We start from the raw sequence: 22,351 nt of genomic DNA, 5'->3' as shown, positions 1-22,351 counted from the left end.
TGCCTTGGTATCTGCTGTTTTGACCCTGTGTGTTTTATATATACCCTACATAGAGAGTAAGCAATATCTTTAAGATTGTAGAGACACTTTCAGACAATATACGGTGCCAATGGTACAATTATATGCTGTTAAAAATTGCCATTTATTATTCATGAAATAAGAACTTCTAGCTATGATAAGCTATAATTAAGACTGGCTGGGGTCTTTTATTATGCACTACTGGAGCACCTAGGGATTTTTTGTAAGACAGTCAATTAAATATTTAAACACGGATAGAAAGCCCTTGTAATTTTGGATCCCCAGCATTGAAATTTGGAGGGGGGGCGGGCGATGTGCATGATAATTTACATTTCTGAGCTTTATCCAGAATAGATACTCCCATTTTTTAAAAAAAAAAGCATGAATGAAACTGCACTTCCTATTTATACATAAAATATATCCCAATTTCCCGTGTGTGTGTGTGTGTGTGTGTGTGTGTGTGTGTGTATCCCTAGTAAGACATACTAGTGAGAGAGAGACTTTGCTCCTCTTGCTTAATTTCTCTTTGGTTTTTTATACCATGGATCATGGTATTCTCCTGTATCAGCTCTGTGGAATAGGAATTGGGAGCACCATGTTACAGTGCTTCCAATCCTACTGTCAGGACTAAATCCAGAGAGTAGCATTGGGGAGAGTGCTTTTTAACCCCCTGGAAATTATGCTTTGGAGAGCTGCAGGGCATTATCTTATTTCCAATGCTATTTAATATCTATATGAAGCTTCGGAAGTAGCCATTAGGAGATTTGGGGCAAAGTGCCATTGATATGCTGATGACAGTCAGCCCTGTTTCTCCATAGTATCTTGAAAGATCTACATTTGCTCCCAGTACAATTCAAAGTGTTGGTGCTGACCTTTAAAGCCCTAAATGGCCTCGGTCCAGTATACCTGAAGGAGCGTCTCCACCCCCATCATTCTGCCCGGACACTGAGGTCCAGCACCGAGGGCCTTATGGCGGTTCCCTTGTTGCGAGAAGCCAAGTTGCAGGGAACTAGGCAGAGGGCCTTCTCGGTAGTGGCGCCCGCCCTGTGGAATGCCCTCCCATCAGATGGCAAAAGATAAAAACAACTACCAGACTTTTAGAAGACATCTGAAGGCAGCCCTGTTTAGGGAGGCTTTTAATGTTTAATAGATTACTGTGATTTATTTTTCTGTTGGAAGCCGCCCATTGGCATTTGTCCACAGACAGCTTTCTGGGCCAGCATGACTAAACTGCTATTGGTGCATGGAGGATTGTGGCGAGTGCTAAAAACATTTTTGTTTAGGCAAACCTATCCAGACATGTAGAAGCTGTAATTTGTTTTCATCTGGTTTTAGCTTACTGTTCATTTTAATCGTTTTAATGTTTTAAATACTTGACTTTTTTGCTGCTAATTTTATTGTTTTATTCTGTTTGTAAAAAGCCTTGGGGTTTTATTTCAACCAAGCAGTATATAAATGTTCTGAAATAAAATAAAATAAAATTAGAATAGCCAATGGTGGGTTATCCCCAATAGATTCAAAATTCTGGAAAACATATTCCTAAAATCATATTTGGAGATTCAAGTTATATATTTTTATCAGTATGTTTACCTTGATTTAGTACTGGTATCCCCTAGGTAATAAATCACCAGTCACATTATAAATAGATTCAGCATTGGAGATTCTACAGAATTGTTGATCCAGTTGCTCTAATGTTGTCGAGTCGGAAACATTTTTATTACCTATTTTTTGCTGCAGTTTGAGCTGGTAGTTTCCTCTTGCTTGGCACAAAGGGTCTGAGAACAATGCTTTATTGCCAGATCGGGCTGTAGTCCCCATGCACCATGGGATATAAAACTCAGGCAGGATCAGGAGCTGGACATTAATAAGGGATGATCAGCTAAAGTCAGGAACAGAGACAGGAAACCAGTTATGTCTGCAGTAATTCATCAAATGGCTAGGCAATTCTCAGGTATGTGACATAGATCTAGCTGTGATCTAAGCTAGTGAATGGCAGTGCAGTAGAAGTGACAAGTGAACTCCTCTCAGCTTAATCCAGAATTGCCTCAGTATTTACCAGCTTTGTCAGCAAGCATTAGGAAAAAATCTTGCCTATTTCCCAATACTCTTTGTCGTGACTCATGATGGTGCCACGTACATGCTCCACACTGGGCTGTAATGTCTCAAACCAAGCGATAGCCGAAAGCCATTTGAATATATATCATTTGTCTCCTCTATGCCCCCCTCTCAGTGAACCAAGTTATAAATACACATTTTAATACCCACAGACTATTACATGTCTGTGTACAAAAGACTCTCCCAATGATGTAGATACCACTATTTTATTTTTAGGGGATAAGGGGATAAGTATGACCTTTCAGGGCTGACACTATAATGAACCACGCTGAGACTATGGTCTTAGGTGCCAGGCTCAGGCAGTGACAGATTGGTGGCCCTTGGGCTCCTGTCTCATTCTTCCTAGCTTTCATTATTTCTAGTACCACCAGCTGCCCATCCAACCAGCCCCCTCCAGCTCGCCCCAGCCTTGCTGTAGCCTCTTAGGAAGGGCCAAATGAGTTCTTCCCCAGAACAAAGAATTTGGGGTGCGGTAGCCAAGAGAGGGCCTGCAACACTGGAAATATTGTTTAAGCTTAGAAACTTACTTTAAAGTACTGCATCTTTTCCCTGAGTTTTAAAAAACATGTATTTATTGTTTAAAATGTCTATGAATTGCCTGTAATCATCTATTTCAAAGCAATTTACAGCAAAATAAAATACAGAATAGTCAAAAGCATTAATAAAATAGAGTATTAAAAGTGATCAGATAGAATTTACATTGCAGAAAAGTTTTCTGAAATGAAAGCACGCTGAATTCATAGCTGCCAAGTTATCCCTTATTTTAAGGGATTTTCCCTTATGCTGAATAGGCTTCCTCACGAGAAAAGGGAAAACTTGGCAGCTATGGCTGAATTCCATACAATGTCAAATAAAAAAATTCCTTCAGTAGCACCTTAAAGACCAACTAAGTTTTTATTTTGGTATGAGCTTTCGTGTGCATGCACACTTCTTCAGATACAGTGAAATAGAAGTCCCCAGGCACTTATGTAGAGAAGGGGTGGGGAGGGGTGGGGATGGGGAGGGGAGGGGGGATCACTCAGAAGGGTGGTGGAAGTGGGTGATTGACTGACTGATAGCTGTAGTCTCCTCTATGCCCCCTCCCCTCCCCATCCCCACCCCTCCCCACCCCTTCTCTACATAAGTGCCTGGGGACTTCTATTTCACTGTATCTGAAGAAGTGTGCATGCACACGAAAGCTCATACCAAAATAAAAACTTAGTTGGTCTTTAAGGTGCTACTGAAGGAATTTTTTTATTTTACTTCGACCCAGACCAACACGGCTACCTACCTGTATCCATACAATGTCAGTATCTGCTTCACATCCACTAGATGGGTATGCAGGCAGTCTCTTAACACCTCACCCAGAATGCCTCACTCTGGGGATGAAGCTCTGCAAATGCAATAGCAAAACAATGAAAGAAAGTTAAATGGAGTGGGGCAGCAGCGGAGGAAGTAGAGTTATGGGGGCAGCAGCAGTAAGAGTGGAAGTGGTGACATAATCTTTTGCACAAAGCCTCTGTACTCTGTGGCTCTCAAAGGACAGTTTTCAGTATTTCAAAATGAGCTTACACTAACAAATCTGTGACTGGCAATTACTGGTAAGGCATATATTGTGTTGTATCAATAGATGCAAACCATTGTACTTATGAGCGGAATGGCGAGTTATGTTTTACTTACTAAGTGGCCTATGTGGACGGCACATTCAAGTCTGGTAAAACAGACTTCAAAATAAGTGAAAATAATTATAAAAGATGAAATATATAAATAGAAACCATCTTTCAATTGTATACATATCTCAGGATTGCATTGGTAACCCCAACCAATACTCTGGATTATAACAACAAACAGCAAATTTATTACTTATACCCCACCCATCCAACTGGGTTGCCCCAGCTACTCTGAGCAGCTTCCAACAAAATATAAAAACACAGTGAGACATCAAACATGAAAAACTTCCTGATACAGATGTCTTCAGAAAGTTGTTTATCTGTTTGACATCTGATGGGAGGGCATTACACAGACAGAGCATTGTTCCCTGAAGATTCTTAGGCTTATGATTATTCTCAAGCTATAGAATAATAGTGCATTGTTCTCAATAATTTTCTATAAAACCGCCTGCACATATACTGAGCCAGTATATTTTAAGTAATTCTTCAACTGCAGTCACCTTTCCTCAAGATTGTGGAAATTAAGAAAGTGGAACTTTCTACCCCCAAAGACAGCTATCCCTAATCTTCAGGTAAATAGTGTATGCAGTGAGCAGAAATGGATGTGAAAAAATGTTAAAGCTGTAACCAGCATAAAAAAATATATATGGTGGGTATTTCATTTTTTCCCCCCTGTTAAAATTGGGTTTTAAGTACTTAACACTGCTGTCTTGCCTTTTGCAGCTGTTGAGTATGCAGACTTGGCTAGGGAGCAGAAAAGCAATACAGAGCAAATGCAGGCTACTCTTTTAAGCTTCTAATAATCACATAAATTCTGATATGAAAGCGATCTTAGTATTGTTCCCCAGATTCTGATCTCTTGATGGCAGGTCATTATTTGTTCTCCAATGCTTACACTATTGTCATGGCAACTGATAATCTTCAAGCCCATGATGTTCTTTAAACACAAAAATGATTGCAGTCAAATGGATTTTGTGAAAGAATATCTATTTTGTTTTTGTTTTTTAACCATCTGATGAAGTGTACTCTGCCCCATGAAAGGTTATAAGGTTATACAAAAATAAATGTGTTCAGGTTATACAAAAATAAATGTGCCGCAGAATGTTTTATTCTTTCAAGAAACTGGCATGGCTTAACCCTCAAGAATTTAAACAAAAAATATGACTTGTGAAACTGCATGGTTCATGTTATTTTCATTGCCTTTTTATTTTTAAAAATGAGTATTATATAAATGAGTCTTACATAAAATGTACTGTTCACTTGTTAATGTTTCTAACCATGAATGAATAGTTATATTATTATATTATATATTATATTATATTATATTATATTATATTATATTATATTATATTATATTATATTATATTATATTATATTATATTATATTATATTATATATGAAAGCACAGATCATAATGGTCCTCTGTGTTTACTGCAGAAATGTCCACAAAAGCAGAGTGTGATCCAACCAGTTAAGCATTTTAAAGTGTCATTATTTCAATGGTACATACTTTACAGTTTCACTGAAATCGATAGAGTGTTTGATTGGCTCATGCTTATAATGTATAGGGTTTAGGCTGCAACCCCATTCATTCTTATCTGGAGTAAATCCAGTTAAACTCTGGGGTTTGCTTCTGAGCAGACACATACATACTGTATGACAGAGCTTTCTAAATTTTCATGTTGGTAACACATTTCTTAGACATGCATCATTTCACGACACAGTAATTCAGTTTTACTAGCAAACCACAGGTTAAACTAACCCCTCTCCACCCCTGGGAGGAGTGTGGGAAGCATTTGTGTGACACACATACACACTGCAGCCGACACACGTGTTGCAACACACAGCTTGGAAAGCTCTGCTGTACAGTATTGGCTGTTAAGAACGTTATGGATGTAAGAATTATAAGGGCTACTTCACACATGACTGTTGCTGGAAAGCAAAGTTCTATTGCCATAACTCTTTTGGTTGAAGAAGTTTCATTTTTCCTAGGATGGTAATCTATAGGATACCTGGCTAAATTTGCATGGACAAAAGAGGAGCCTCATCTACTAGTCGGCTAATATGGGCGGCACTGTGATTGTTAATGCCAAACATTCCTCCTATTCAATCCAATAAAAACCACACTATTACTACTACATTGATTGGCCATAAGGAACCCTGAGATTGTAAGGGACTTTTCTAAGAAAGTACATTGTACACAGCAACCTCAAAACTGACCTATCTAGGACCACTCTGCTGCTCCACAAGTGTCAGCCAAGTCTATAACTGTCTTGGCCTACCAGAATTTCCATGAGTCTGTCTTTCCTTTCTCATGATTTTGTGCTTGTCTGCCATTCAATTCTCTTTTTTCTGCCAGCCTTTATGGAGGCTTGCTCCAAATTCCTGAGCGTCTCCTTATACCCCCCCCCCCCATTTGTGAGTACCGTTTTCTGAGTTTCCAGCTGGGTGTCCATTAATGCACCACTGGATCTATGATTTTTCGACATAGCTTAAAGGAATGATAGGTAAATTTCTCTCCCTCTTTGGTTCTTTATTCTCTTTGACTGTTTTTCAAACAACAATCTCTCTATTTTCTCTGCCTCCTTAGAAGCTGTGGTCACCTTGCACAGCCACTCACTCCACAACCCAGCCTTTTCCCCTCTCCATTCCTGAAATCTCTTCTCCAGCCCACTATTCCATTGCTGATTTGTGAAGTTTTACTCAGTAAAACCTCATTTCTGTAACTACTAAAGCAGAAACAAAGTAATGATTAGTATTGCTAACAATTAGTACTTCCACACAAATAGACCAGCAAGTCCACTCTGTACATTCTGTCGAATGTCTGTTTGCAATTATTAGGCAAAATCCTAAAAGATCCATACACTTTTAAAGATTTTTAAAAGGTATAAAGCATTCTTTATAATTCTACAGAGAATGTCCAAGGGCTTCTCTGGCTCTTTTTTTATATTTGCATCAGCTAGAAAGCATAGTGCTCGATATACTCACTGAAAATTTTCCAATGCAGGAAGGAGCAGACACATAACTTTGAAGTTGCTGTACAACAAAAAAACTTTTCTTGGTTTGGTAAATTTTACAGAGCTCTGTTATTGCTAGTGCGAACTAGTGACATTAACTTAACAGCGCTTATTTTAGAACTACCAGATTGTATGTAGTAAATTACTTGTGTACTCGGATGGATATCTATGTCACACATAATCTTAAATATGCATATGTCATTGGTAATCAACATTGGTTGAACTGCTACAGCGTGTTCTCCTTCATGGAGAGCATGTGTTGCGGTGGGGGCAAACAAGACATCCCTCTGTCGCAGAGCGGGTTAGTTTGGATGGCAACGAATCTTATTGGGCACCTCTTGGTCGTTGGGGAGAATTTGATGTTGCAATTTATGATTGACGGCCAAGGGGCTATTTATTACCTGTTTGCAGCGTTGAGCTGCCTCTTTTCGCTGCACACATCAGATCACCCACCCACCCTCCCTATATTTAGGGCTGTCCGCATTGACCTTGCTATGTCTGTCATGGGGTCGTCTGCTTTGGGGCAGGGGCCTGGTAGGAATTTTTCCATTTTGCTGATTGGCCGGTGCCATTTGTTTTTTTGCCTACTGCGTAGCAAAATCGTCACAACTTGTAAGGTTGCAGTTAGGCCAAAGCTGCCAAGTCTCCTGCTAAAAAATGCGGGATCAGCAGCGGCGCGGCACCAAAGGTCGCTTCTACACATGTCTGGACATGCGTAGAAGCAGCTTCCGGTGCCAGCACTGCCCGATTTTTGGTGCCCAGACTTGGGCAGAGTGGCACCCGAAATGGAGCCTCCCTGGCAGGTAGGAAATCCAGGGGATTCCCGGGATTTTTTTCTATTCGGGATAACAGCGGGAAACAGATTAAAATCCAGGGGTTTCCCGCCAAAAACGGGAGACTTGGCAGCTATGGGTTATGCATTGGTTAAATTTGGTTGGTGGAGGGGGTATGGTTGGCTGTGCCTGCCCCTCCAATGCTGTTGCTGCAAGGATATTCCGTTAAAGGAATCCAGGGGCTCGCCATGTTCTTGTCCGAATCCCTATCAAGGGGCTAGGGCCACGCAAGAGCCCCTGGGAGCATCTGGGGAGAGGTGAGGGCCTGGCACCCAGCTCTATTCTCTCCCCAAAATGTTTTCCCTTATTGACTTTCGCAGGCTTGCAGATGTCAGTTCTGTTCCTACCTCTAGGTGGGAAGAGATAATTGCGAACCAATGCCTAAGCAACCACTCACATTCTGTAATCAGTAAAGTTGTGGCCAAAAAATTGTGCCAAAAACCTTAAACAAAAATTCTCTGTGAATTGTGTTTTATTTGAGGGTGGCTTGGGGACCTCGACACGCAAGTGCATTTGGAACAGTTCTCAGATTCATAGTGGGAAAATGGATAAAAACTTAATAATGCATCAGCTTTCTGTCTAATGTTGATGCTACTCATGTGTAGGTGAATAATGTTGCCATATATTTTGCATCATCCAGTTTGCCTTCATTTAATAATGCAAATGTTAGGAATACAAATTAATTCAACTGAAAAGTGTGCTCAGGGTAGCTGAAAAAAACATATGTGAATTATTGATACATTAGTAACTACTAAGACATAATCTAATGATCTAATCAAGAAACTCCCTTTTCAAGGCCCTTATTTTTGGTATACAGGCATTAAAGCAGTTAGCTGAATGCTCTAATTAGTGCTCTGTTATATATACTTCCATAGAATCAATTGAGTGCTGCCCCTAATCATGATCACATCTCTAGCAACCATTTAACTATCAAACTAGACTAGACTGATAACAAAAAAGGAACAGAACTGAAAATAAGCCTCCATGGGGAGTGGTGTGATTGAGAACTAGGTACTTCTATGTAATGTGCATGTTAAAGTGATATTACCACGTGTTTATATTACCTAACCTAATGTAAATGATGCCAATTCCACTGACTCAATATTTGTGTCACAAATTATCAGAGTTAATGTTAGCTAGATAGAGTAGGATGAATTCCAGGTGATTCATACTTTAATCAACTACTTTTTATAATATCATGAATGCCCCCTGGCTCACTACCCACTATTCCACCGTGCAGCACAAAATACCCAAATAAAAACATAGCAAGCCAAAGGCCTATATCACTTAGCAGACGTCTACAAAAATAACAAACCCATATCGACACAAGAAATACAAAGCAAACTAGGGAACATCCAAATACCCTGGGCTAACACACCACCAACTACACGCCTTCTTAAACAATCCAGTAGTAAAATCAACAGCCACTAGGCCCTTGACCACCTTTGAAAACATTCTCCTAACAACAATGGGACATGACAAGGGGGTGGTATATACAATATACAAAACATTGCTCCAAAGCCCCACAGACCCCCTTGACGTTATTAAAAACAACAACCACGGGAGGATGACATAGGCTATGAAATTGACCCCACCCAATTGACTAGAATGTGGTCTAGACCTCTCTTTAAATCCATATCAGCAAAAAGAAAAGAACTCACTCTGAAACTCATTTACAGATGGTACCTAATACCACAGAAACTGGTCTGATAGGCCCAGGAATCTCACCAAAATGCTGGAGAGGCTGCACTTCCACAGGCACATACCTCCACATGTGGTGGGAATGTCCCTAAACGCAACTCTTCTGGACAACAGTCATACAAGAAATAAGCAAAATAACTAAACAGGTACAAAAGTCACTCCAGAACTGGCGCTACTGAACATCTTCCAAGTTAACAATGCCCACTCACACAATAAAAAGCTCACAACCCATCTACTCACAGCAGCCAGAGACATTATAGCCACAGACTGGAGGGACCTGATAGGAATAAACGTGGTATGGGAAACAACCTTACTAGAAAAGCTAACCAATAGACTGAAACTGACATAGGGAGAAATAGAAGAGAATGCCTTCAGTCCAGTATGGTTCCTCTTTATCACATATATAGCCAACAAGACAACAACACTAACCCACCGACAGCATATGATTCAATGTGGCTAACTTAACCCAACAATGCTCCCACACAAACAAATCCCACTGCAGCCAACCAAAGACAATCAACCACACCCCAGGCCATCCCAACCTCTCTCACCACCAAGGAAACATAACAAGTGAATAGAAAGAGAACCTACCCAAGTGACTCTGACACAAAAACCCCACACATACACTAAGTAAAAGAATATAAGCTGTATCAACCTGCCGCCTCTCTCCCGCCCCCCCTCTTTTCTTCCCAACCCTATACTGCACATACCACCAATGTGTCATGCCAAATGTAACTGATGTGTAGAAAACACAACATGAAGAAAGAGGCAATGCATGTGCTTTTGTAAAAGAGGAAAACCTTTAAATAAAAATAAATTTAAAAATAATATCATGAATGGGCATTACTACGGTATCTGTCTGAGCAAAATGTGTGATATATACCACCTCTTGCTCACATGAAAAAGGGAAAGAACTGAGTTCTTGGAGCCATTTTGCTCTATATACACCTCTCATAGGAGTTGGTACTCTCAAAATCTTAAATTTCTTTCAGTGAAACAAAAGTTAATTCTTCAGATATTTTGTTTTGTAGCAAAATGAAAGCAATAGATAAGGAAGTGGTTATAAATTAATGCAAAAGACAGTAAATATTTACCTGTAATGTTGACTGTACTAATGCTTGGAATGTTCATATCCCAAGGGAGTAAAGTTTGTGGAAAAGCACATTTGATAGTCAAGGGAAATGACAATAGCAGGCATTTGTCACCACATTACTACCACAATCGAGAAGGTAAATATATATTGGCTTTGTGCATTTGTGACTTTTGAATATTAGTATAGCACATCATCAGAATTCAGCATGAGCTATGAACCTTTTGTCCTCTATGTCCTAGAAATATTAATTAAGCCCATCATAAACTAGGCCTATGTGATTTTCATGTAAAGTATATGATTTGGAACCTGCTTTATTATAGGATTTTTAATAATTAATTTTTGACAAGTTGAGAAATTTAAAAGTTTATTGCCAATGACATTTATGCCTGTTTAGGACTAGGGAGTTGTGCTGTGTTGCATTCTTCCATATAATGTATTTAATTAGTTGTGTTCGCTTCATTTTCTCTAGGGAAATGATAACGTGTGCTTTTAATTCTAGTATTCAGACTAAATGCTTTCAAGCACATCTCTTTATCATTGTTCTGAAATGGGAAGAAAGCTTGCTGGGAAATTTGAAATCTGGTGTGTTGCTATTGAGGTTATTGAAAGCAAAAGTATGAACTATGTTTATTTTACAAATTAATTCAGACCTGATCAGCCCAACTATGACTTGGATGTAACAATGAAAACTGCAGTAAACAGCTTATCATTTGAGCTTTATTTAGGTGTTAATCCACTTTCCGACTGTTTGAATTAGAGTATTCAACACCCACATGTATTTGAATTTGTATATGAGAAACAACTTTGGTCTTTCCCTATGTGTTCCCTTTTGTGTTTAGCCCCACCTTCTAATTAGTTGATTCTGTTGTGTCAATTAAGTACTGACAGTACATGTGTACAGATAGCTGCATGCACATCATCTTTTAAAATAAAAAAATGTCCTGCCCGTGAAGTGTGCAAAACACTCAGGCAGGCAATTTTACATTCTCAGTACATAATTGTTAACGTGGTTTACATATACAGTTTTCTGGTTTTCTTCAAATCTGAGGGATCAAAAACAACAACCTGTATACAAGACTACACTCTGTACAGAAGCATACCAGAAATAGTTACAAGCATGGTTGGAAAAGGAACAAAAACATTGAGGAAGTAGTGGGGGATGGAAAGGGGAGTAGCAGAAAGTGGTGATTGACCCACACATACATCAAAACCACAACACAAATCATTTGTGAGCTTGAGTGGAGTAATTTGGAGCCTAATCATCCCCATATAGGGTAAATCTAAGTGTACTCAGGGGAGGAATGAGGTTGGTATTGTTTGAGAATAACATCATGTGGACCACACAAATTAAATGGGGATACTAACAGCTGCAGGCACACAATAAGCTCCGCTGTGCACATGGCCACAGATTGAATGCATCAAAAAGCACAGACATGCCCTTATCTTACATGTTATATTTCTGGCTGACTTGCAGTGCCTTGTAAGTGGACCTCCACTTACAAAAGGCATTTCCCTTTCCTTTTTATTTCTTATCTACTGCCCCTGCCATCTATTCCAGATGCTTTGGGGCCCCTCAAGGCCACATTTTGAGGTATATTGGAGGGGGGGGCTACAAGGGGAGAAGAAGTCCCATTGTGCAAGACAGAATTTGTTCTGCTATTAGGTGGGCATAAATGGAATCATCACCCTATATTTCCTCTAACACAAGAATTAGCACTATGCTAATATGACCTATGTTGTAGGGATGGAAGCCTGCATACTGAACATTGTCTGACAGCAAGAAAGCTCATGCTTTCCCCACTAGCTAAACTACTTTTTTAACCCTGTTATCTGACTCTGGTTCTGAAGTCTTGCACTCTACCTTTTATCACCATCCTCTCTGCCTTAATTACAGGTCTTCCAGATGGAGTTGCTTCCCTAGGGTAATTGTAGTCCAACAGCATCTGCAGGGCCAGCGGCTCTTGAATTGTGCCATACATGGTTTTATATAAAATCAACTAATGTTTCTTAGTCTATGGGACTAAATGATTGATAATACCCAAACAAACAAAGATTGGGGTGTTGTAAGGCTGTAAGCATTTCGTCCCATAGAATCAGAGACAGAGTCTTCTTTGGCGATCACTCGTATCCGAGTAAGATTGTCTTCCATAAACACGGTTTTAACAATGGGTCCGTAACAGACTGTGTGGAGGCCAATTCTGGATCCACACATCCTTCCACAGTGGGGACATTGGTTTCTGGCCGGGAGTTGATCACGGTGTGAATTTGCCAAGTGTGCCTTCCTCTTAGCACGTTTCTCCCTTGCATCCTGAGATTGAGTGTCTTCAAAGCCCATGACACCTTTGGTAAAGGCTGTTCTCCAACTGGAGCGCTCGCAGGCCAGTGTTTCCCAGTTGTCAGTGTTTATACTATGGTACATTTTTAAAGATTTGCCTTTAGACAGTCTTTAAACCTCTTTTGTTGACCACCAGCATTACGCTTTCCATTTTTAAGTTCGGAATAGAGTAGTTGCTTTGGAAGACGATCATCAGGCTGTAAGGCTGTAAGCATTTCGTCCCATAGAATCAGAGACAGAGTAAATGTAGGTGATCTATGCTGAAGATAGGAGTGGACTCAGAATTCAAGCCAGGGTTGCTCAATTCTGCAAACAGACCCTGGCCATGGGTTAGCAGATGGCTGCGGGTTCCAGTGGGAAATAATGCTCTGAGAAGTGAATGATCTAATTCTTACTTAAGAGAAACTTTGAATAATCCGTTCCATTGATTTACATAGGCAAGAATGAGCATGTTTATTAAAAAGAATACATCAAGGAAAGACCAACACAACATAAGAAAGAAAATTGCTGCAGGTTAAATGATAGTTCCAGTAAGACAAACGTAGTTGTGATGACTTTTGTTTATTCATTATTTATTTATATAGGCTACTTCTGAACTTTTTAATATGTACAAATATATTTGAGCGGTGTGCAGGAAACTAGAGCAACTAACAATTTTTGCATATGTTACAAAACTACAGAGTCGCATATTCAAGCGTTGCATTATAAAATTACTGAGAAATGCAGACAGATATCAATTCCTTCTCCTTCTGATACAGTACTCCTCTCCTCTCAGTCTGCTGTCTCTCAGCCACACATGCACCTTGTTTCTCACTCAGGGTGCAAACAAACTTACAGCTCAACCCTAAATCTCGCAGTTTAGAGGGTACCTTACATTATGCCCTGTTTTTTATGGCAGGCACCAAGGGAGATGGAGTTTCCTCAGGGTCCCCACAGCTGTGTATTATTCAGCAGTCAGCTGTGCTATACACACCAAGTTCCAGGCTATACTGTAACTGGTTTGATTTAATTCCTTCAGTAGCACCTTAAAGACCAACTAAGTTTTTTTATTTTGCTTCGACTCAGACCAACACGGCTACCTACCTGTAACTAGAACTGTGGTTTGATTTAGTTAGTTTCCCAGTGGTCTGGTTTGTTGATAATACTACATAATGTTGCTTATGCTGCATATTCCTGCTTTTTAAGTATCAACATTCTCTTTCTCTCTCCCTTTAAATGTGAAGTGCCATTCTGAGTAAAGTCTACTGGAAGTGGTGAACAAAATTTCAAGCACAAAAATAATATCATAATAAAACTTTTAAATGCAAAAAAACTCCAAATATATTAAAATATAGTTCAGCCAGCCTATATCTAACTCTTCTTATCTCCTGATGATCACTTCGGGAATAAATATTAAACCAATGCCTAGCCACAGTGAATTCTAACTTTGTTGTGTCTCTCTAGTCCAAATATAGAGATTATGTTTAAATTAAATACAAACAGAATGTGGAAAAGATTGCGGAAAGAAGAAGAAAAATCAAATTAATTGAAACAGGTTAACTTTTTTTTTGTAACAAAAGATTAATTTGGCAAGATAACCCTGTAAAAACAAGTTTCCATAGATTATCTGTTAGAATGACCTTAAATATTAAATCTTACATTTCAGTGCACATAAATAGAATTTTTTAATATTACTTTGAAGTTTTGTATATTTCTTACAAGGTGCTAATTGTGCTGAATCAAGTTGACAACACTGCATAATTTTTAGGTTAATATTAGCATAATCCTTCAGGACAGTGTTTAGAGGAAGTATAGAAATGTAATGTACACAATATTTTGTAGAATGTGGGAAAAGGCTATATTTTTGTCAGCTACAAGTTCTATAATAAAAGTCATGAATTTTAAATGTATTTTGATAATCAAACATACTCTTTTTGCACTTAATCTGCTGCCTTTAAAAAGACCTCATTTTGAATACTTATTAGGCTAATTCTGCATGCTAAGTAGAAGAATCTGAGTAATTTGTGATTTCAACATTTTTAGACTACTAAGTGACATTTTTATAGTTTTCAAATTTAAAACTATACAAAACCATAATAGGAAATTATTAGCATAGATTTAAAATATATTGTTGCATGCCACCCCAATCCATAGCTGTCAACCCTCCCGTTTTTTGTTTTTTGGCGGGAAACTCTTATTTCAATCCGTTTCCCGCTGCTATCCCGGATTGTAGATATCCCGTAAATTTCCCGGATTTCAAAGGAAGCAGCTCCTCTCCCTCCCTGCTGGCCAGGGAAGCTCCACTCGGTTCTCCCCCCCCCCTGAGCGAGCAGCCAGCCGCCCCCCCGGTAAAACGCCTCGCTCGGTGGCTGGCTGCTCGCTCACTTGCCGAGTGCTGCCGGAAATTGCTTCTGCATATGCCCGGGCATGTGCAAAACCGATTTCCGGTGCCGCTCTGACCATGTCTGGGCACCGGAAATGGCTTCTGCACATGTCCAGATATGCGCAGAAGAGATTTCTGGTGCCCATACATGTGGACACGGGCAGCCTGGCACCGGAAGTCGCTTCTGCGCATGTCTGGACATCTGAACCGTTTTCCGGTGCCACGCCGCTGGGTGAGGCTGCTGATCCCTTTTTTTCCAATCCGGAAGTTGACAGCTATGCCCCAATCTCTGAGTGGTGCAGGATTCCAGGGGTTCAATGTGCTTACCCAGAGTCTGTGTTTCCTTTGGGAATAAGGCATAGTGAAGACTGTGGTGTCTTTATGATATATGGTTTATTTACACATATGTACAACCTGAGCTTGCAATGGTGGGATTCAGAGCATCAACACTCCAAATGGTTCTTCCTTCTCCCATAGCCGCTGCCTTGAATCCAAACAGAAATCAAACATTGTTCTCATACTTCTCTCTAGTTTGCTGCTTTACTTCTAGGTCGCATCACTGTTACTTTTAACTCTCTCATCTAAAATCTGACTTTATATGTTGAGGGAGGGGACCCCACCCACGCTTGCTAGATCTGGGTTTTAGAGGGGTCTGGCACACATCGTAACATCTTGACATGATTTACTTGGAAATGGTTTTTGGTCTACTGTATGCCTCTGCAATAAGTAGTTACAAGAACCATGTATTCTTTCTTTGTATTTTTGAGGTTGCTTTCATTTAAGACAACAGTTGCATTTTCTGCGGCATTGCATCTATTCTTTGTACCAAACTAAGGTGGACTGTGCATAATCTGAGCACTACACTGTCTAGTCCAGTTGCAGGGCTTCAATATCATTGTTTATTTCATCTATGTACAGTTGAATACACAAAGAAATCTCATAAGTGGTTTACAGTGTTGTGGCCTGACAATGTAGACAAGGTACTTTGAAGAGTTCACAGGCAATCACTTGCATAGGGTGGTATGAGGGACAATACTATAAGTAGATGTTTCCTGAATGAAATTGCTATCTTAGGACAGCAGGTTCATAGCTGGGCGTATTCCTAGATCTAGCACTGCCACTAGAAACCCAGCTGTCCTTTGTGGCATGTAGCTAAGGCTGGTTTATCACCTGTAACCACTTCTGGCCATAAATAGTCTTGTAGTATATTACAGTGTAATATAATTTTTAAGGATAGAGGCTTATGATCTTGATTCAAGATGAAATTTTAGAAATGGTGGAATTTATTATTATTATTATTATTATTATTATTATTATTATTATTATTATTATTAGAATTTATATACCACCCTATAGCCGGAGGTCTTAGGGCGGTTTTAAAACTAAATTTAATTTACATGCTAAAAACATGCTCATCTGGATTTAAATGTGAAACACAAAGCAAAAGTTCGAGATACTATTACCTTTGGGAAAATGCACATCATTTGTTAGAAAGGAATGAGCTGTACAGTATATTTAAAAATTGTAATGAAATCTGATTATGTAATAACTCAGGCACAATTCTGTAGTCAGATGAAAGAAATCTTCCTATGACTTCTGATCAATAACATAGCGGGATTTTGTTAAACATGGTCTCTCGATAGATGGTCTCTTTTGCCTTGGAATGGCTTATTTCATGAAAAAGAAAAGACTGCTGGTTTTGTGTGGTTGAGTACCTGTCTCTTCAGGAACTTAGTGGTATTGATAATAGGGTCATTTTTCACCTCAGAAAGGCACTTCAGACCATTCTAGTTCTTTTTACTCTAATTAGTGATGTAGAGTCTGACCAACAGAATCCTATTCCACTGTAATTGTTATCAAAAAGTGTCAGACTAACCACAGAACCACAGGAGATACAAAACAGCAATGGTAATAGGTATTATTACTCTGTTTAAATTTTTTTTAGTAGAGTTTGTTGAACTCTGTTGTTTTTTAATCAAGAGAGTTAACTTGCTTCAGGTTCACTAATAATTATATATTCTTATTCATTACATTTATATCCAACCTTTCTTCCACAAACGAACTCAAGGCAATATACACAGGGTTTCCAGGTGGTTTCCTCCAGCGTCAAAGATGACCTGGGCTGCTATCAGCTTCAGCTCCTAAACTGTGGGCTAGACCTAGATTTGCTTACTTTCAGCAAGGTTACTCCCCATATCTGGCTTCAGACCATGTCTTGGTACCAATAATATAGAAAATACTGTTGCCAATCAGTGGGAGACATCCAATGATGTCCATCCACTTGCAAAATGGAAATCTGCTTTCCAGAATGTTTCTTCCTGTCTCCAACTCCCCTCCCCATGAACACCAAAATCTGCTCTGGAGAATCCCCCAACCCTTGGAGCAGATCTTTGGGGTACAATGAGGCTGTGGCAGGAAGAAAGGAAAGAAAAGTCTTGTTGTATGAGCAGATGCCTTCTTGCACTGTGTTGGAGTACACCCCAAAATGAATTTCTGTCTAACACTAGCTTGGATTATTTTATAAATGATGAAATTGTTCTTATGCAATAAGAGGGTATATTTATTTTTTAAAATTGCAATACTCATTGCTTTAAATATTCTGTATTTTAACTTGCTGCCTCACAGCGGTTCTGGATGTTTTCTTCTGTGGGAAATGTTTGCGAGAGACTTTAGTTTCCTACAGTCTTATGAGAAAGCACTACTGTTCCTGCCATCACACTTCAGTGGTGTAGGCAATATATTAGAACTTCACAGTTATATGTATAAATTATATGTATTAGCTTTTGCACATTGTTGGGGAAAGTAAATTTAAACAGTGAATTTAAATTTAGCCAGATAAGCTGTTAGTTTGTTTGTGTGTGTGTTCAATCATGATATTTTATTTTCCCATTCTGCCACGCAATTAGGTTTTAGAAACATAGAATTAACTAGCTATGCAATTCACCCACAGGCTTGGATACAAGGGCATCTTTCTGTGAGCAGAGAACCTCTTATTCTCATCATAGGGCTATTTCTGGCATAGCCAGAGTTCTGCATGTTTTTCTGTTGTGCAATTTTCAAGTGGTTCATAGGGAGAAAGGTGGGAAGCCACTGCTATAAAGGCATCACAGTCATATCCTGCATTAATGACCTACTACTTTTAATCATATAATGTCCTAAATTATAGTGTCATGGTTTTTATTTCCTTCTACAGAAGATTTGACAGATCAGTGGAGAAATGGAGGAATTTCCATCATGATATGAAAAACTTTAGCGACTGGTTAACTGAGGCAGAACAAAATTTAGGTAAAATATGGATAGAGTCCGAGGATCCAGATGTTTCCACAACCGAGCAATATATCAAGGTAGGACTCACCTATAACATATTTTTACCTCAAGGTTTTCTTATCTATATGTGTATTTGTTGCAAATTGGTTCCCCATAGGCTCTCATCTAGAGAGCAGATATTATCACCACTTGGGGGTATTTAATTCCATGTTTATACACTGGGGGATTATTGTAAACTGATATGATTTACAGCACAACCCTATCTACTCAGAACTAAGTCCTGTGGAATTCAGTGGCGTTTGTTCTTAGGGGATTAGGATTATAGACTTAATGATTCCTCAATTAGTATATGTTAAAATAATTAACAATAATAAAACTACTTGTTCACACAAGTAAAAAAGATGCTGTAATGGGCGTGAGGTGGTTACTCACGAGTAACGACGCTGGAATCCAACCTGCCTTTTTACAGGTTTATTGTGCATACTATGTACAATGCAGAGCTAACTAAAACACGTCCATCTTAGTCACTCGCAGAATCTGGGAGTGGCCCCTTCCTGTTACAAGCCCAACAGAAGAACTTGGACACCCTCAATCTCCGCCCACCCTCTTTGCGTTTGACCCCTCTGCGCAAATAGGGTGTTGGAAGCAACATCTCCCTTTCTGAAACCTCCTGTTGAAAGTGGTGCCGGGGCTTCTCGCTAGCATCGCTGAGCCCTCTTCCCACCTGTCTGACCATTTCCTCTTGCTCCCCATTGGACGACTCGCTGCTACCTCGGCTGGAAGATGTACTGCTGGAGAGGAGTGGCCTGGGATCCCTGTAACACAATCTGGCATCCCCCTCCTCCCGTGGACCCTTAGAGAGCCCCCTGACAGATACCTTGGGCTAGTTACACTTCTCTGAAGTCTCTCAGCCTCACTCACCCCAAAGAGTGTTTGTTGTGGGGGAGGAAGAGAAAGGAGATTGTTAGCCGCTTTGAGACTCCTTAGGGGACTGGAAGGTGGATATCAAGTCCAAACTCCTTCTCCTCCTTGCTCCTCTTCTTCTTCTTCTTCTTCTTCTTCTTCTTCTTCTTCTTCTTCTTCTTCTTCTTCTTCTTCTTCTTCTTCTTCTTCTTCTTCTTCTTCATTACCTTCTTGTTTTATGGGTCTTTATTTGACAATAGCTTTTAAAGCATCACTTATTTCTGACAATAAAAGAAAATACATTTAAATTAGTGATGCCTGGTTTCCCACCCTTTCCTCTAAGGCATGTGCCAGCTAATCTGTCATCCCCACGCCATTAATTTAGAGTCACAATATACTTTTAAGCAGCAGTTCTTTAGGATGAACAACTGCACAAGCTGATCATAGCCACACTTACCTGGGTGGAGGCTCACTGAATTCAGTAAGACTTACTATGAGGTAAACATGGTTAGGATCACAACCTTAATTGCTAGTTCTGGGTTACTAATGCTATGTTATTCAGTTTACTGAAGTTGGTTGCAACACCAGATATATATAAAGGGTGGATATTAAAATATATTCTAAAAAGTAACCCTAACCTCTTTCCCCTGATGTGCTAGTTTACTACTTGCATGAAACTTTGATCATGGAGGAGAATTCAAAAAAAGATGACTGTCCAACCTGCAGTATGAAGCAGTATAGAATACAGAACAGAGGGGGAATTGGGACTGCTTTGCCTTTTTGGTTCTGTATGGTTTATTTAGCCATCCCCAGCAGGGATCAGAGTAGAGAGTTTCCTCTTCTTACTACATCCCTTTCATACTTTTCTTCATTTAGCAATAACAAACTATACTTTAGTATTTCTTTATCAGAATAAACATTGCACCAAATATCCTTCTCATCTCACCCTACTCCCAGCATTATATATTCTGCTTCCTTAAGCAGTACAGCTAATTCATTGAAGAGTTATGTGTTGCCTGTGTGTAAGTCATCCATACTTATGTCATCATTAAATTTATTTTTAATTTGATGGATCTAATTTTAATGCAGCATGAAGGAATGAATTCTTCTGGGGCAACACAAGATGCAGTGTCCATAGCAGCATATTGCTTAGCTGTCTGTTTTGGTCCGTGAATCAGAATATGCTCACACATATTATATCCATAGTTCTCATTAGTCTTTATGTCACATAAATGTGGTTGATAACTTTTTTTAGTGATCAGGTATTAGATTTATTTAGGGACGCAGGTGGCGCTGTGGGTTAAACCACAGAGCCTAGGGCTTCCCGATCAGAAGGTCGGTGATTCGAATCCCCGCGACGGGGTGAGCTCCTGTTGCTCGGTCCCAGCTCCTGCCAACCTAGCAGTTCGAAAGCACGTCAAAGTGCAAGTAGATAAATAGGTACCGCTACAGCGTTTCCGTGTGCTGCTCTGGTTCGCCAGAAGCGGCTTTGTCATGCTGGCCACATGAACTGGAAGCTATACGCTGGCTCCCTCGGCCAATAATACGAGATGAGCGCCGCAACCCCAGAGTCGATCACGACTGGACCTAATGGTCAGGGGTCCCTTTACCTTTATTAGATTTATTAAATAAGGTCAGCCTTCTCATAATGTTGATCTATTGGAATTTCCATCCAAATCAGTAAAATATAAAGCTTAAGTCTATATACTATATTGACTTCATGGTGTTGAAGCCTCTGACACCGATTGGCTGACGGGTTTGGTGGCAAGGGCTGTTCAGGAAGCTAAACAGTTTGCAGTCTAACTTATTTGAGAGGAAGCTGTTGGTTTGACTCATACTAAAATGGTTAATGACTTGCAAAAGCACCTGAGGTGTTTGATCACCTAAGGCAGGCAAGGCCAAACTTGGCCCTCCATCTGTTTTGGGACTACAACTTCCATCATCCCTAGCTAACAGGACCAGTGTCCGGGATGATGGGAATTGTAGTCCCAAAACAGCTGGAGGGCCAAGTTTGGCCATGACTGGCCTAAGGAGTAAAGGAAACTAAAAGAGGAGTGTAGCAAAGTTGACTAGAGACTGAGGGCCAAACTAGATGCACAATAAGTGGTTGGAGATCTGTGATGGATCTCCTGTCTCCCTCTCTCCCTCCTTAAGCAGCTATGAAGAATATTTCAAATCAGAACCACAATGTTGCAGCATTTCCCCCATATAAATTCCTATCCTAAAGCATTTTGCTTCAGGTACCTAAAATGTTCCCTAATCAAACAAATAACACCACAAAGAGCAATTTACATTGGGTCATAGCTGCCAAGTTATCCCCTTTTTAAAGGGATTTTCCATTATGCTGAATAGGCTTCCTCGCGAGAAAAGGGAAAACTTGGCAGCTATGCATTGGGTAACCCCTCCCCCCTCTTTTGGTATCTCTGAGCACCAAAATTCTCAGATGAAAAGTTGCAAAATTGCCAGTTCTGGTTGCAGTATCAACAGTATTGTTAAAAGGGTATTAGAATAGAATGTTACTGCTTTATTTGGCACCCCATTTCACTTTGAATAATGTGTTTTGGTTACCACATTTTATGGAGAATATAAAGAAAGCAGTTACAGTACTTAACATTCAGAGTAAAGCTCCCCATGCTTAATCTTAAACTAAAAGTCTAAGTTCATCCCAAATTATTCCCTGTTTAGTTTTCATACTCTGCATTCAATAATGTATAATTTATTTTGTACAACTGTGTATGTAGCTACTGTAGTTGTCAGGAGTGATCCTTACATCTATGAGAGATAAAGCTTTGCAGTTTCGTGCTGTTGTGCAGTTGCTCCACATGTGAATCAAGTAAATAAAAATGTTTAATTTTATATGCTCTGTAACTCAGACATGGTCAAATGAGGCCTTCATCCTCTGAAGTGTTTCCCAATTGGTTTCAGTAGAGATATCAAGCTTAGTGGACAAAATGTAAACCATTTTAATGCATTTCAACAGGAACTCTCAGGTGTTCTCATTATGTAGTTGGATGTGTTTTGATGGCTGAATGACTGTCACCTCAAAAAACAAAAGGTT

The 22,351-nt window shown here is 39.6% G+C and overlaps 1 protein-coding gene across 15 annotated transcripts in view; it reads left to right on the top strand.

Annotated features, from left to right (window-relative positions):
• The window catches only part of DMD (dystrophin), a 1,006,777-nt gene that overhangs the window by 511,095 nt on the left and 473,331 nt on the right, over nt 1–22,351 (top strand). For all 15 annotated transcript variants that reach the window (XM_035114386.3, XM_035114388.3, XM_035114384.3 and 12 more), the window contains one exon: nt 18,317–18,467. In XM_035114386.3, coding sequence (XP_034970277.3) covers nt 18,317–18,467 — 151 coding nt within the window. The remainder of the gene's footprint in view (nt 1–18,316; nt 18,468–22,351) is intronic.

The sequence above is a fragment of the Zootoca vivipara genome, chromosome 4 (assembly GCF_965207765.1).
Source record: "Zootoca vivipara chromosome 4, rZooViv2.hap1.1, whole genome shotgun sequence".
NCBI classification, from domain to species: Eukaryota; Metazoa; Chordata; class Lepidosauria; order Squamata; family Lacertidae; genus Zootoca; species Zootoca vivipara.
This window is presented reverse-complemented; position numbering and strand designations above follow the sequence as displayed.